The sequence below is a fragment of the Scatophagus argus genome, chromosome 6 (genome assembly GCF_020382885.2).
Source record: "Scatophagus argus isolate fScaArg1 chromosome 6, fScaArg1.pri, whole genome shotgun sequence".
Lineage (NCBI taxonomy): Eukaryota > Metazoa > Chordata > Actinopteri > Scatophagidae > Scatophagus > Scatophagus argus.
Genome location: NC_058498.1, coordinates 16,273,141 through 16,287,859, shown reverse-complemented (window position 1 = coordinate 16,287,859; position 14,719 = coordinate 16,273,141). Strand labels below are relative to the sequence as shown.

The window sequence follows — 14,719 nt, the reverse complement described above, 5'->3', positions numbered from 1 at the left end:
TGTTTTTTAGTTTGAAAAAAGGTCCTAATTTAACCAGAATTTGTGGAAAACTAGTCCAGCGGAGACAGTCTAAAACTATTCAACTTTGTGCTACAGACAAATTTAAACATCTATCTGAAGTCTAACTATGAGCTTAATCTAAGCCATAGTCAAAGTCCATTTGCGAAACCAGCTGGGTTTGCATGGACAGTTAGCACACAATTTTGTAGTTTACGGGGGGCTAGGGTTTAATTTCTTTGCCCCTAACTAAGTTTCAGATCAGATGGAGGAATCACAGTTATATCAATATATGATGTTTATTGTGACTCGACAAATCTAAATGTAATCATGCTATTTGATCGCGTTACCAGTGGAGATTTGTGCAGATAATCTGCAGTAGTAAGCGATTAAACATGTGACTCTTGTCACAGTTGAACAGGATTTTAAATAGTCTTCTAGTATGTTCCCAGCCTGATAAGTATGTTGTTTACATTGGTACTCACACTTTCACTTTGGAATGGGTTTAAAAAGTTGCCCGCCATCTCGCCGTCGTCCCGCGGAGTCCCAGGAGGATTGTTCATGCCTGCCATGTTGTTGGGAGAATTCTGCAAAAGAAGAAAGCAAAACGTAAGATAATTCCAAACAGACAAACTGACACATAGATAGATGGAAAGTCAGTGATGCTTACCTTTGGCAACCCATCCATGTCACCAGATCCTGCCATCAGAAATGGAAAAGGAGGAGACTTTAATCATTGTGACGTATCTGCTAACTCACCCTTATTTAACACCAGTTCAGGATATCTAGTGCGAGTAGAAACAGCCTGCCCTCTCAACATAATGACCTGTAATTAAGCTATTTGTTTCAGATACAGATGAACACCAGCTCACTGGCTTCACTGATCACGTCTCAGCCATCTACAGGATCAATTGGCCTGCTCACTGCCCCGCTAATCTGTTTTAGCTTTGTTCAATACCAGGAGGAGGGAGAACACTTCCTTTTCAAGCCATAAGATGGCAGAGTCTTACTCATAAAGGCCTGTATTCATAGAAAGAAACAGGTTTCACAAGAACCACTTACAGACACTGTACACTGTCTTTGGCCACTCACCTAGTGATCCATTCATATGATGCTGCTCCATAGCACCCATTCCACCCATGGGCCCATCAGGACCTGGTCCCATTGGGAACTAATGAAAAATAGCAGTAAATTTTGAATTATCTTGTGCTTTGCATGCTTGGTTAGAATGACAGAGTAGTAGGTTAGACAGCAATTCTTAAAATATAGAAACATTGATGGTATTTATTGTAATTCAAAGTTACTATTACTTACATTAGGTCTATTTCCACCAGGGCCGATGGGGTTCATCATTGTGTAAATGTTTTCACTTGAGTTTGTTGAATCTATGAATTGGGAACAGTTGCATATTTGAAGTCAGAAAAGTGTAAAGCACGTTGCGCCTGGATACTGAGTCACAAATGGAAAATTACAAACTAAGCTGCACAGAAATGGCTGGAGTGACACAGGCTTTTCACTGCATTTGATACTGTTTCAGTTTTACTTATCCATTATATCTAATATATTATTATATTACATTTAAATACAGCCCTGACATGTTCTTATTTCTGCTGAACAGGACAAAGACTACACACGTGTTACTTTAAGGTAGTATGTGGAATATTCAGTCCAGTTATTAATAACACCAGTGGCTCTTAAGTGAATTTTGCTCATGCTTGCACACTGGAGGCACAAACAGGCGTCATCTTTGCACTGGCCAAAACAGTGACATGACATACATGAGACTGAACACTGGAATGAAGAGAGGCAAGGCACTTAAGCAGACTTAACATCACATCAAGATAGGGTCATCAAGATAGTTGGAGAAGATATCATTTTTAAAGTTTTTTTGGAGTACGTTCACACATCTGCTATACAAAGCAATTAATTGTAAATTGCTTCATATTCATACCTATGGTACCTTTCAATCAATCTACACACTGCTCTCAGGAATGTACCATAACAGAAAGCCATTATCACTTATTCCTACAGTCAGGAGATTAGATTTTTATATTGACACCCTGGCAACTTAGTAACAACTGGGATATGTTGTGTCGCTCCTTGTGTGTCTCTCTGCTTGAAAAGATTCAAAACAATGTGGTGACCTTGATCTGACACTGAAGGCAGAAATTTGTGAGTGGAAGACTCAGAAAATATGGAAAAAAATAAGAATAGCAGACTGAATGACAGGAGAGATGGATACAGTATGCGCAAAGTGGTGAAGAAATCTTGGCAGTTACCATCCCTGAATCTAGCTTGTGTTGTCGTGACTGGAAGAGGGGGGCAATATTGAGTGGGAGGTGTGCATTTTTGTGGGAGGTTTGTGTGTTTATGTGTGCATGTGTTTGTGTGTACATGCTCAGTCTTGGCGACTGCAGTGGAAATATGTTTTCCTTCCTGGTGTACGTGTGAGCAGGAGCATTTTGTGCAAAAAGGTTGCCCCGGCAACGCATCACAATAGAGGTATGTATAAATAATAAATAGTGGACACAAAAAAAAGCTCTCCAAGGGCCAACAGAAACAGAACATCTAAAGGATATCAGTCAACAGTGTTTTGTTCTCTGGTAATACTCCACAGAGATACTAGACTGATGGGTCAAAGCTGAGATGGATCACTCATTTGGCTGCAGACGAGCATGCTTCTGCTTCTCTTTCATGCAACTGCCTCCACAATGAGAAAACATGGTTAAGAACACTGGAATATTTTCCAGAGTGTGCCTAAAGAGGAAAATACAACAAATGGTGATACCTGATCACATTTCCTATCCTGAATGTGTCACATACAATACCAGTGTTGACTCAGTGTAATACCTAACCATTTTCAATGTTTTACACGTGACCAAAACTACTCCTAAAGGCTCAAATCCTTTAGTATTTAGAGACCGATCACCGCCTGTCTCTTCCAAAGAGCGATGTGTATCAGACAGAGAACAGGTTTGATGTTTCTTTGTTCAGTGCACACTAGATAAAAGTTGAAATCAGAAGGCAAACTGAGGTGTATAACTCACCTCCGGGGCTAGGCATGATTGGAGTTCCTGGTGGGCCGCCTCCCCCTGGAGGGCCCTGAGGGGTGAAGAAGCGAGAGAGAGAGAGAGAGACAGAGAAATGAGTGCTGAGTGCATCTTGATGGCTGTGTGCCTGTTAGATATCACTGCATGACAGGTAATTTATGGCCCGTAGTCGAACACGAGTCTGTGACGGGACACTCACCACATAGTTGCCTGGAGATGAAGATGAATATGCTATCTGTGGAGAGAATAGACCCGAGGTTAACCAAAACATGAGACACAGTTATTGTAAACATACTCAGTCATGTAGATAAAGATGTAAGAGAATGTGACTCACTGAGTTGGTGTTGGGGTTTGGCCAAGGACCTCTTCCACCAGGACCCCTGGGGAAGCAAACAGAGAAAAAGATTAAGAAATTTAATAGAAAATTGCTGGCACAAGTAGCATGCTTCACAGGAGATGCTTGTCACATGTGATAATTTCTACTGTAAGCAGTAATTTCTTAAGAGCATAAATACAGTCTGTTAGTTAATGTGCAGATATAATCCTGATTTCTTGGCATGAAGAGGTGAATTTACATGATTAAATGTACATTTTATGCCTGGTAACACATCACTTTAACTGTATAGGACACACTTCAAACAATCCTAATACAGTGATTAAAATATAGTCTGTCAACAAAGAATTTAGAAAAAAAAAACAGGATTGTTCATGTCAGACGTGAAACTGTCAATTTGGCTTATTAGGTTTTATTCAATGAGATATGTTCACAACGTGTTGGTGACAGGATGGTGGTTTTGTCACCTATGTTACCCTGAGATCTGAGGACAAAGTAGTTCAAAATGGCAGAAAAATGGACAATATTTGGAGAAAAGAACAAAAGCAAAGCCCGCAGCCATTAATTAGTGTGTCCCTTGTAAATGTCCATTTGATTTTACAGATCCACGACAAGTTTAACAAACCACACTCTCTGCCCTCACATCTTACCAGCAGACTTGGAGAGAAAACTATGAAAACTAACCCTAACAAAACAAAAGAATTAAACCTTTTTTTTGGCAATGAAATCCACAAACATTTCAAAACTTTTTTGTCCAGTCTACTAACATGTTCATGCCTGGCATCCCTGGGCCCATAGAATTTGGAGGAGGCCTCATCCCGCCGCCGTAGTTCTGCACAAAGAGAGGAGCACACAGTCAGCACGCCGTCTCGCACCTGCTCTGTCTAAAGGTCTGAATCATAATGAAGGTCAGTGACGATCATGTCTCCTGCTATCTAGTGTTTAATTATGTGATGTATGAACTGTGTGTGAAAGTGGACAGCTGTGTCTGAGTGTGTCTGTGTCTGTCTCTATGTTGTGTGTCTCCGTGTATGTACCTCTGTGTGTCCATGCTCCCCTCTGTGTGTTTGCATGTATGTTTTCATAGCTGCCCGGCAGGCGGGTTTGGCTGGCACAACATGTGTGTACTTGTGTATGTGTGTGAATGAGACAGATATAAAGAGAAAGCGACTATGGGGGCAGGCCAGAGAGCAGCTCCACTCAGAGGAAGAGTTTTGTTCAGCAGACGATTACACTTGTCGAGCAGATGCCACACCAGCTGCTGGTTCACTCCTTGCCAAAGTCACCGAGCCAGGGTGGCACAGAGAGGGGCCGAGGGGCACAGGGAGGGGTGTGTGTGTGTGTGTGTGTGTGTGTGCTTGTGTGTGTGTGTGTGCGTGCGTGTCTCTGTGTGAGGTGATGTTGGAGCAGGAGGTGGTTGGGTGCAGGATGAAGCAGCTGTCTGGTAGTGGTAATTCAAAAGGACACTGTTGTTTAAGCATCTTATGTTTAACACTGAATCACATCCACAAAAATTAAAGTGATAAAAGGAAACCAATGGTGCCAAAACTGGCACCATTTTGGTCAAAGCGTGTTGGTGGCTGGCGGGTTGCTCAGAGCAGCCTGAGCATCCCGCCTCTGTTTGTCTCCCTAGGTGGGAGTCGGCAAGTAGGATTTAACATGCAAAACTGGCATTGGCAGTGGGTTAGCTTTGGTCAGAGCCAAGCTAATCATCAGAGCGCTTCTGACATTTAAAGGCAAAGTTATGAGGCTGGCAGAGCCGAAAATTTCTCTTCAGCAGAGAGGAAAGATTATCCACATGCAGTTTATAGACTGCTGGTTTGACATTATAGCTTTTTTTTTTGTTTTTATGGTCGCTCTTAATGAAGGGCAACCAAACATTGGGTTTCTTCATAAAATGACAGTCCAAGCCCCAAAATCTGTCTGTGTGGCAGCTGCAGAGGTGGAGTGCAGCGGGCTGGTAGTGCTTAAGGACACCATCCACTGACTTTATCAGCACAATCCTTTGTGCTTTATCCTGCATGACTCTGAGCAATAAAACCAGCCCTTACCTGTGGGCCCATGCCTCCCATGCCTCGAGGGGGATTCATTCTCATTGGTCCCCCCATGTTTGGATGTCCTGTGGTGAAACACGGAGAGTGAAGCTTGTTACGACGGCACCACTGTTTAGATCAATAACAATCCCATAACTGAGGAGAAAACATTCTCGCTCATAAGCCAATATGGGAATGCTCTGCAGCCTCTCTCAAATAAAATCACATGTTTTGTCAATACCTTGAGGTCTGGTGGGGTCCAGGCTGTTTGGTAAGAGAGGCTGTGACCCAGGGATGCTCCCAGGAGGCTGATTTGGCATACGGAGAGAGGGCCTTGGGCCACCTGGGTACCGTGGAGACATGAATGGCTGCAGAAAGGACAAAAGAAGGACAAAATGAGTACTTACATACGTTACACTTCTTGACAGATGAGCTTTAAAATATCAAAATAAGTTTCCTCTAGACCTGGTTTTAATAAATTCCAACATCTAAGATAAGATTATGCACAAGAAATCACAGATGCCATAGTGCACTTTCCATTTCACTGAATTTGCACCAAGTTGAGTATCTAATTCATAATTAAATTCAAATTCAATAAAAATAAATGTAACATTATGTCTAAAGACAGAGAATATTAAGAATAAAATAAGATACTGTCTTTCACAACATCTGCTAATTCCAAGTGAAAAATAAAATAAAAATAAGGACAGGTAATTATAATTATAATTAATTATATTGACAAGATTCATCTATAAGAAGGTCTGTAAAATTAAAGCAGCAGTTCACATGTAACTACACAGATTTCTAACGGCATGAGCAGAGATGAACTTACATAAAACAATGCATACATCCTAAAATACATGAACCACCAGTGCACACGTCTCAGTGTGCTCAATTCAAGCTTCATAACAACATAGGCATAAATGCTAACTCCACTGTTTGCTTGGTGTTCTAACCTGAAAAAATACTGACTTCTTCTTTTACCTCTCTCTTCCTTAAAGACGCTATTAGTTTGGGTTTTGTGCAAATTTAGTGCAGATCTCAACAGAACACTAATAACTCTTAACAGTATGATAATGTCATTACAATCAGTCTCTGTTCAGTATCTCTTGTCTCAGAATATCTGTGCAAATCTGCTCTTAAGAAGGAGAAATGCCTCCACTTAGAATGGATTAATTGCAAGGTTTCCCTCAGTTCATCTTGATAAATAATACTCATACTGTATAGGCAGGGAAACAATGCACAGAAGGCTTAGCAAACCTGATTTGGATACAGTCAGGCTAGTTTTGAGGTGATATCTTCCCAAGTCAGCAGGGGGAGCTATTGTGTTTAAAAATAATTTACTGGAGTAGTGTTGTTACATTTACCAAGAAGGAGGGGCCTTTCATTAAGTTTTGGAAAGTAAGACCTCAGGAGGTAAAATCCATTAGGATAAAGGTAAAGAAGGACAGATAAGAGAGAGGCAGAAAACATGCAGGACAGAGACTTGGACTTGAAGAACAATGTGGGAGAGAGGGAGGTGGAGCAGAAAAGAGCAAGAGCATGATACAGTCAGATGGGAGGACGAAGTCCTACAAGGAGGAGGAAGTGTTTGACATCTTAATGTTGCCTGTTTTGTGCAGCTGCACATGTGCTGGACATTTTCTAACCATGTCTGTATCACCAGACTCCAGTGCTACAAAAATGCAGCCTGGGTACTGGTGATTCATCGCAGAAACTGAAGACACCATCCACACAGATGTTTCAGCAGAGAGCGGGCAAAAGCTGGTTGGCCGAGACACACATACGGAGCCAGTGCACCGCTAGTGAATAATGTAACTCACCACAGACATATGGTTTTCAGAATTACCTATGAGAGTTCGCTGCTGCTAATACAAATACCCACATCCAGCGAGCCATATTTCAGTGCCAGATGATAAGAATTAATTCCAAACTCAGTCCAACTATTTAAGTATCAAAGAAAAACCTGCTGATCTGAATGCAGATCAGGTAAGGGTTTTGTGTGTTTTGGTCACGCAGCATGAGCAGCAGAATAATGTTCACATCATCATCTTCACAAGGAGATAAGCACAGACAACACAAATACAACAGGAGACTGGCTTTCAATAGCAATTATGTACTGTATGTTTTATGTGTCAGTGTATGTGTGTGTGTGTGTGTTTGGGGCGAGTGGAGGATGAATTATATAATCCCAGCTAGCCCTTGAGGCGAGGACTGACTTACAACTCTTTTTTTTTTTTTTTTACCCACTTCCCTCCTTCCTCCTCTCCTACTCCTTCCCTTTCCTCTTCTTCTCTCCTTCCTCTCTTCTTTGACCATGTTGTGGTGGGTTTGTGCACGAAGGGCTGCACTGTGTCAGGCTCTGCTGCAATATTAATGGTCTATTGATGGACTATGGGATGGTGAGTGCTAGGCTGAGGAAGAGAGAAGGCCCTGCAGATGCACCTCCGCTCCTTACAGCTGGGCCAACACAGCTAAATTATTCATCCAACCCACCATCATGGATGCGGCCTGTCCTGTCTGTGAGTGAGTGACTGAGTGAGTGACTGAGTGAATGAGAGAAGAGAGCGTAAATATTTGTGTCTTACCTGCCCGTGAGGTCCCATCATGGGATTACTGGGGTTGTGAGGAGGAGGCTGTGTATGAGGGGAAGGCTGAGATCCTGGAGGACCCTGGTGAAGAAAATTCAAAAAGAAATCAACAGAGTGCTACGATAATGTATTTGGTGTTATTCAAAGCAGCAAACACATCATGTTCACCAACCTTTTTCAGAATGAGCACTGGAGTTATTCATTGAAAGGACAATGTGATCACGCTTTCTTCTATTTGTATTCGTATACTGTATTAGTACACAACATCTTCAAATCTGGGTTTTAATATGTTTGTCCCGAGATTAACCTCAACATGTAATGAAATTAAATGGAATTTTGTTTGCGATGCTCACAACATTAAAATAATAATAATTTTAAAAATCTAATAGCTACTCCCCTTTCTATAAACCATTTCCCTCTCACCAGCTTTCATATCTTCTGTAAAAAGTAGTACAAGCATTAGATGATTATGATCATGATTTTGATGACTCTGTAATGTGAAGAGGTTGCAGTAACTGCTGAAATGGTCGAGTATGGTACTGCCAATCCCACTGACAATCAACACCAAACTCCAGTTTTCTGTTGCTTTTTGGACACTTTTAGCTCACTGTTTTGGTGTCCTGGTCTGTGAAACTGAGTTCCAACATTGTTGGCAAGATAGGTACGGTATGATATCTGCACAGCATTACAGAGTTACGAAACAACAACAACAAAAAAAAGGGACTGCGAAGAGAGATACAGGTAGATAAATGGTGTTATTTTCATCTAGAGCTACTGAACCAGAGGTAAAAGGCAAGTTAATACTTGATTTACATCAGATGAGTGGAAACCCAACATCAATGGGATCATAATTCTGTTTCATAATGCTGTTCTTTGTTAGTGTCTGAGTGCGTGAGGAAGTAGTTTTTAGCTAACATTTCGTCCATAAGAACCTGATAAGTGGACATACAGTGGTAAAACTCCAGATGACTCTATTTGCCATTACAATCAGAGACTAATGACACTGTGTCCAAAGAACTTTCTATAATTACAGCACAATATAGAGATATTATGCTGCATCATCAGCAAGGGGTTCACATTATAATGTACATGAATCATTTATTGCCAAGATGAGATCAGATCAATTCACAAGCTGGACTTCAATCAACATTCTTTTACAACCATGTTAATAATAATTATTGTGGGAATTTTTAAACATGGTTTTATTTTACTTAATTCTGCCTTGATGATGCCCGATCCAGTTTGAACGAGGTGCTGCTGTCCAGTCAAGGGCAAAAGCAAAGCTAATTTTGGCGCTCACTTTCACTCTGCAGACAAGTGCCAAATATTTGAACCCAATCAAACATAATTATGGCAAAAAAAGGGTCCCAGGTTGAAAATAACTGTCTCTTAAATCCACTCAGGATTGAATACTCAATCCCTGGTATGTGAGCTGCAGTTTCAGTTTGCATGTGTGAGTGAGTGAACCATTTCTTGAGTTAATCTCTCAGAGCAAACACTGCATTAAGTACATTTAAGTTAATACAGTGTGAACTTTGACCTTGGCGTCTTTTGATACAGTAACCTCATCTGACTCCAGCAGCTGCCGCTCCAACAGAGAACTGTTACTACCTGAACATCAGTACGGAAAAGGAGGACCACCCACTGCCAGCCCAGGCTTATCTACTAGTCTGCCAGAGCCTCCGTCAAGCACTCTACTATCAGGTAACATCACAGGTGTGTGTGTGTGTGTGAGAGAGAGAGAGAGAGTTGAGCAGCTGAGCGGTGATGAGTGTGAATATGAGATCTGTGTCTTTTTCACAGGTGAAAGCAGGATCTCCTTCTCTCAGGCGCTGAGTGTGTGTGGGTGTGTGCGTGCTCGCTTGAATATGTGTGCGCGTGTAGAGTATGTTTATTGGAGGGGGGCTACTTCAACAAGTGTGTATCTGAAGTAACATCACAGTGAAAAGCTGAAAGATTACGTATATAGGTATATTACCCACGAACATTATAACCTGAGAAACACACACAATCTGACAGACACGTTTACATAATTTTACCTTCATGTTTTCATGCAGGAAAAGATGACAGGAAGGCTGATATTTCCTTCCATGATTTAACATTTGTTTTTCTAATATGTGCTTCCAGTGATTATTTTCAAAGTAATTGTTTACACTGTAAAATGTTAAAATAACTAGCTAAATAAATAAATACCCATGTACACATTTCTACAGGATTCACATTGTATGATCTTTATAAATGATGGCACAAGTTTTGCTTGGTGAAAAAGTGAAACAGTCCTGGTGAAAACTGCTGAATTCATTTCATTTGTTCAAGTATCTAAGATCAGTGTCAGTATCTCTTTTGATATGACTATCATGGCGCCACAGTCATGAATTTGAAATTCTACACCTAGCAGCTTGCATATTCATTTTTCACAACTACCATCAGTAGTTTGTTGCAATTTTCTGCTGACCGGCTTTGATAAATCAACTGACTGTTTCAGCACCAACGCACATGCACCTCTTCACCTGTGTGGATCACCTGTGTGCTGTATCTCTCTAGCCTCACACATGCATACACACTCCCTTTAAATCTCTCTTCCCTCACTCTCACCCCCCTCCCCTCCCATCCCCCTCTGTCTCTCCCTCACTCTCCCACACTGCCCACTGCGCCGCCCTCCCTGTGTGAGTGCTCTGCTGGCATGGTTGGGACGGTGGAGTGCCGACAGAGCTGAGCACCAGGAACCTGTGGGCGCTGCCACGCTGGGAAAATAAACATGCCCGACTGACAGCATGAAATAAATACGCTCCCACGGGCACAGATACAGTGCTGCTGCGCTGCCAGGTACACCGTATAAGAGCACAGATTTTGGCAGGAGACATGAGTTTGTACATACATGTGAAAACAATACTGCTCATAAGTAGGAGCACAGCCCTTTATACAAAAGCACAAGTTTGGCACTCATCATCAGCAGCAGCAGCACGGTCTCAAAACAGGTGCTTCCTATGCTTATGAGGCATGGCAGGTGACTTTTTTTACTGCACTGGTTGTTTTTCATTTCCTTGTCATGAAACCGACTCATCTGAGAAGCAGTCACACGTTCAATAAAGCCACTTGTTAACCAACATACAGCCAATCAATAATCTGTTCCAGCAATCTGGAAATGTTTATTTAGTTGTACATCAGTGTACCCTGGCTATGTTGGCACAGTTATGACGTTTGTCCTGGTGCCACTGTGGTCGTTCTGCCACTCTGTGTGTGTATGTTTTGGGTGGTTAACACCAGCTGTACTGGCTCGCTCTGTCTCTCAGCAGGTTCACACTGGGGCTAATGCAGCGCTAGCTCTGTCTGACCTCAGAGGTTATTGTTGTTGACGTGCCAGTGTGTGTGTGCATGTGTGTGTGTCTAACAAGACACCCCTGCGGGGTCTGGCTGCACTGATCCAGCTGCAGGAGTCTGCTCCTCTTCTAAACACAAACACACACAGCCTAATTTTAGTCACTTAGGAGGACATTGCAATGCCTTACAATCATTTGCTGGAGCCTTCAGCTAACTGTAACCATAGCCACTACATGCTTAACGCCAGCCATTACCATAATGCTAACCTACTTTTAACCAAAAACCCCAAAGTATTAACACTGAAATTTAATATTTTATCTTGTGGGGACCAGCAGTCCCCATATTGTGTCTGCATGAACACATTTTTACTCCAGCAATGTGGATAATACACAATCTCATTCACACACACACACACACAAACGCACGCGCACACACATACACACTCTGTGCTTCTCTCTTGTTCCTCTCTATAATGTGCCATAATGGAGCATAGCTCCTTTGGCTGGGCCTCCCTGGGCCTTCCTGCTATTACATCTGAATGGGCCAGCATATGGCCTTTATGGCCGTACTGTTCTCTCTACAGGTCCCTGCAGAGAGAGGCAGAGAGAGAGAACATTTCAACTGTCACTGAGGTGTATGTGGGGCGAGTCTGAAAAGTAGCTCGGCTGGAGTGTTTGCATGCTGTTGTTTGTGTATATGTGTAGGAGAAGGGAGGAAGGAGGGGGAGCGTTAAATGAAGCAATTAATAAAATCATTTTCTACCCGGCTAAGGAGATAACAGCTTGGCACAGTACCACAAACCCATCAACACAAGCCCCTCGCTTCCCCACCACTCATTTCAGCTTAAGGAAGACCCACACTGCTGCCCCTGATGGACCGCAAACAGAGGGGGAGAGAGAGAAAAAGACGGAAGAGTAGCAGTGTTCATTCCTTGTTTACAGCTGCTAACACTAGAGGGCAGTGTGTAACTGCCATCAAACTACTGGACACACACACACACACACACACACACACACACACACACGACCAGAGCGAGAACACAAAGCAGCCTGCATCACTGAGCACAACAAACAAAGCCAGGAGGAACAGCACCACACACACACACACACACACACACACACACACAAACACACTGAGTGCACACTCATTGTCATTCCTTGCTAACATTCCAGAGAGAGCGGCAGTGGCAGCAGTAGGTCTCCTGCTAGCTCATGGTATATACCATGGCAACACGTCAGCTCTGAGATGGGAGCACGCTATCACGGGTGTTTTCTCCCAGAGGACAGCCATGAAAAGCTGACAGCCGTTTAAACATGTTAGGATGGCACCAAATGATTTATATATATCTGTGATCCTCTCCAAAGCTGAGAGCAACCATCTGAGCTTACAGCTGAAGTTTCACTAACACACAAGGAAATGTGTGTGTGTGTGTGTGTGTTTAGAGGGAGCTCACACATGTGTCTCGAAACAGATAAATCATATTGTAATGGGAAAACATGCTGCTGATAGGGACAGAGCGTATACTATGGGAGACAAAGGCTACATTGAAATCCCTGTTTAACAGTGATGACTGTTATCAGCGTGTTTGAACTAAGTCTAGCAGTAGCTACAGGCGGACAATGGATGGAGAAAACCTTTGCTGATGACATGCCTCTCATTTCCAAGGGCCTGTCATTCAAGGAGAATTGTTAGCTATCATTTTTGTTGCTGTCCTCTCAAGGATAAGGAGTGATGATAAGAGCCAAAGACGGGTTCTCTCTTCAATGAGTTTCAGTTCAGGCAGAAGTGAAAAGTTCTACCTGCACACTCTCATCTGGGTCCTTTAGCATCTGTCTTTTTAAGTCTTCTATTCACAGCACCATTTCAGATGGAAAAAGAGATTTAAGTTTTTCAACAAGCTTTTAATACACAATCTGTTGCCCTCTTTTATCCAGTGGTCATAGAAGTTGAACTCCTTGTTAGATTCACACAGTTCCCCGGCGACAATGCTCTGTCTGGTGTGTAAGGAAAGCCACGGCACAACCTTGTGACTATCTTTCTGTCCCTCACAATCTAAACGAATAGTTGACACCCTTCACAGAAGGACCAACAACAATGCCTCCGACCGAACGCTGAGATCTGACATTTGACCCCTTGCAGATAATAAACAATACCTGAGCCTCCATTCTTCAACCATCTCTACAGGATTTTCATTCTCTCATTCGCGTGTGAAAGCACTTCACCTTATTTATCTGCATCTTTGAAATACAACTGACCAGAATGAACCCTGAGGTCAGTCTTACCTTTGATAAATAAATTACTGAGAGCAGATGTCTCCCTAATTCGCCATGTGCCTGCCATGTGTCGGCTTTGAACAGGTTCTTAAAATTTGTCTTTGATACCTGGGTTGCTTGTTCTTAAATGTGTAATCAAACCTAATCCGCTTGTTGTGCTTTTTAGTGTTGTCCCTGAAGAGCTGCAATTACCTGCAGTAAAACACACTGCCCTTGACTTCGGATCCCTTTTTTTTTTCTTTTGGCAAGAGGAGCCATTCCAGTTTAGTAGAAAGAGGCTGCCCCACCCTAACTGGTTTACAGACTTAATGGAGCGCATTAAGTTTTGGAGTACCTGACGTACCACGTGTAGATGAGAGAACAAGGTCAACAAAGAGGGATTTCTGGGGCATTATTTGACAGATGGACCATATAAATCTCCAACGAGCACACATTTTATCTAATTTGCTTTTCCCTGGATAGAAGCCTGACACATTTATTTATGCTGGTTTCTTCCAGATTTTGTGTCCTTTTCTCATTATGCAGTCCAGTTGTCGATACATCTGCTTTACGCTTGTGTGCATTGTAAAAACTGTGTGGTAAATCTTAACACTGGGAATTGAATCCATTAACTGTCCACTATTGTCATCAGCTGTCATCGTCGTCAGTGATCAAATATCTAAGACAAAATAAAATAAAAAAAAAATTCTGAAAGAATTTCCCGACGTCTCTGTGTCCTGTCCTCTCCTCGACGCTCTTCCCCCCTGTCATTAACTCTGTCCCTCCTCGCAGCCTCTCCCCCCTCTTCCTCCTCCCCCGTCATCTCACCCCTTTGCTTGTCCTCCCCAGAGGGCCATGACGCAGCAGTGATGGACTCTGGCTGAGAGAAGAGGAGGATTATAGTTTATAGGAGGGCTGTGCGATATCACCAAAATCTCATATCTCCATATAAGTCATTTGATATCCACATCACGATGCACACCACGATGTAGCACAACTTCTCTAAATTCACTGAATTAATTGTTTATATGAGATGAACACATGGAAAGGCCTATTTTCACAAGTGAAAGGTAGTTACTAATAATTGATTATTTTTTTGTTCTTTATTAAAACCATTGTGCAAAATATAAAATATTAGTGT

General features: G+C 42.3%; 1 protein-coding gene across 2 annotated transcripts in view; it reads right to left on the bottom strand.

Annotated features, from left to right (window-relative positions):
- The window catches only part of ssbp4 (single stranded DNA binding protein 4), an 82,405-nt gene that overhangs the window by 3,807 nt on the left and 63,879 nt on the right, over positions 1-14,719 (bottom strand). For both annotated transcript variants that reach the window (XM_046391200.1, XM_046391201.1), the window contains exons 6-16: positions 8,003-8,086; positions 5,656-5,782; positions 5,433-5,500; positions 4,149-4,213; positions 3,382-3,427; positions 3,247-3,282; positions 3,045-3,099; positions 1,312-1,382; positions 1,090-1,168; positions 668-696; positions 483-584 (exon numbers count right to left, since the gene is read on the bottom strand). In XM_046391200.1, the coding sequence (XP_046247156.1) occupies positions 483-584; positions 668-696; positions 1,090-1,168; positions 1,312-1,382; positions 3,045-3,099; positions 3,247-3,282; positions 3,382-3,427; positions 4,149-4,213; positions 5,433-5,500; positions 5,656-5,782; positions 8,003-8,086 (762 nt within the window). The remainder of the gene's footprint in view (positions 1-482; positions 585-667; positions 697-1,089; positions 1,169-1,311; positions 1,383-3,044; positions 3,100-3,246; positions 3,283-3,381; positions 3,428-4,148; positions 4,214-5,432; positions 5,501-5,655; positions 5,783-8,002; positions 8,087-14,719) is intronic.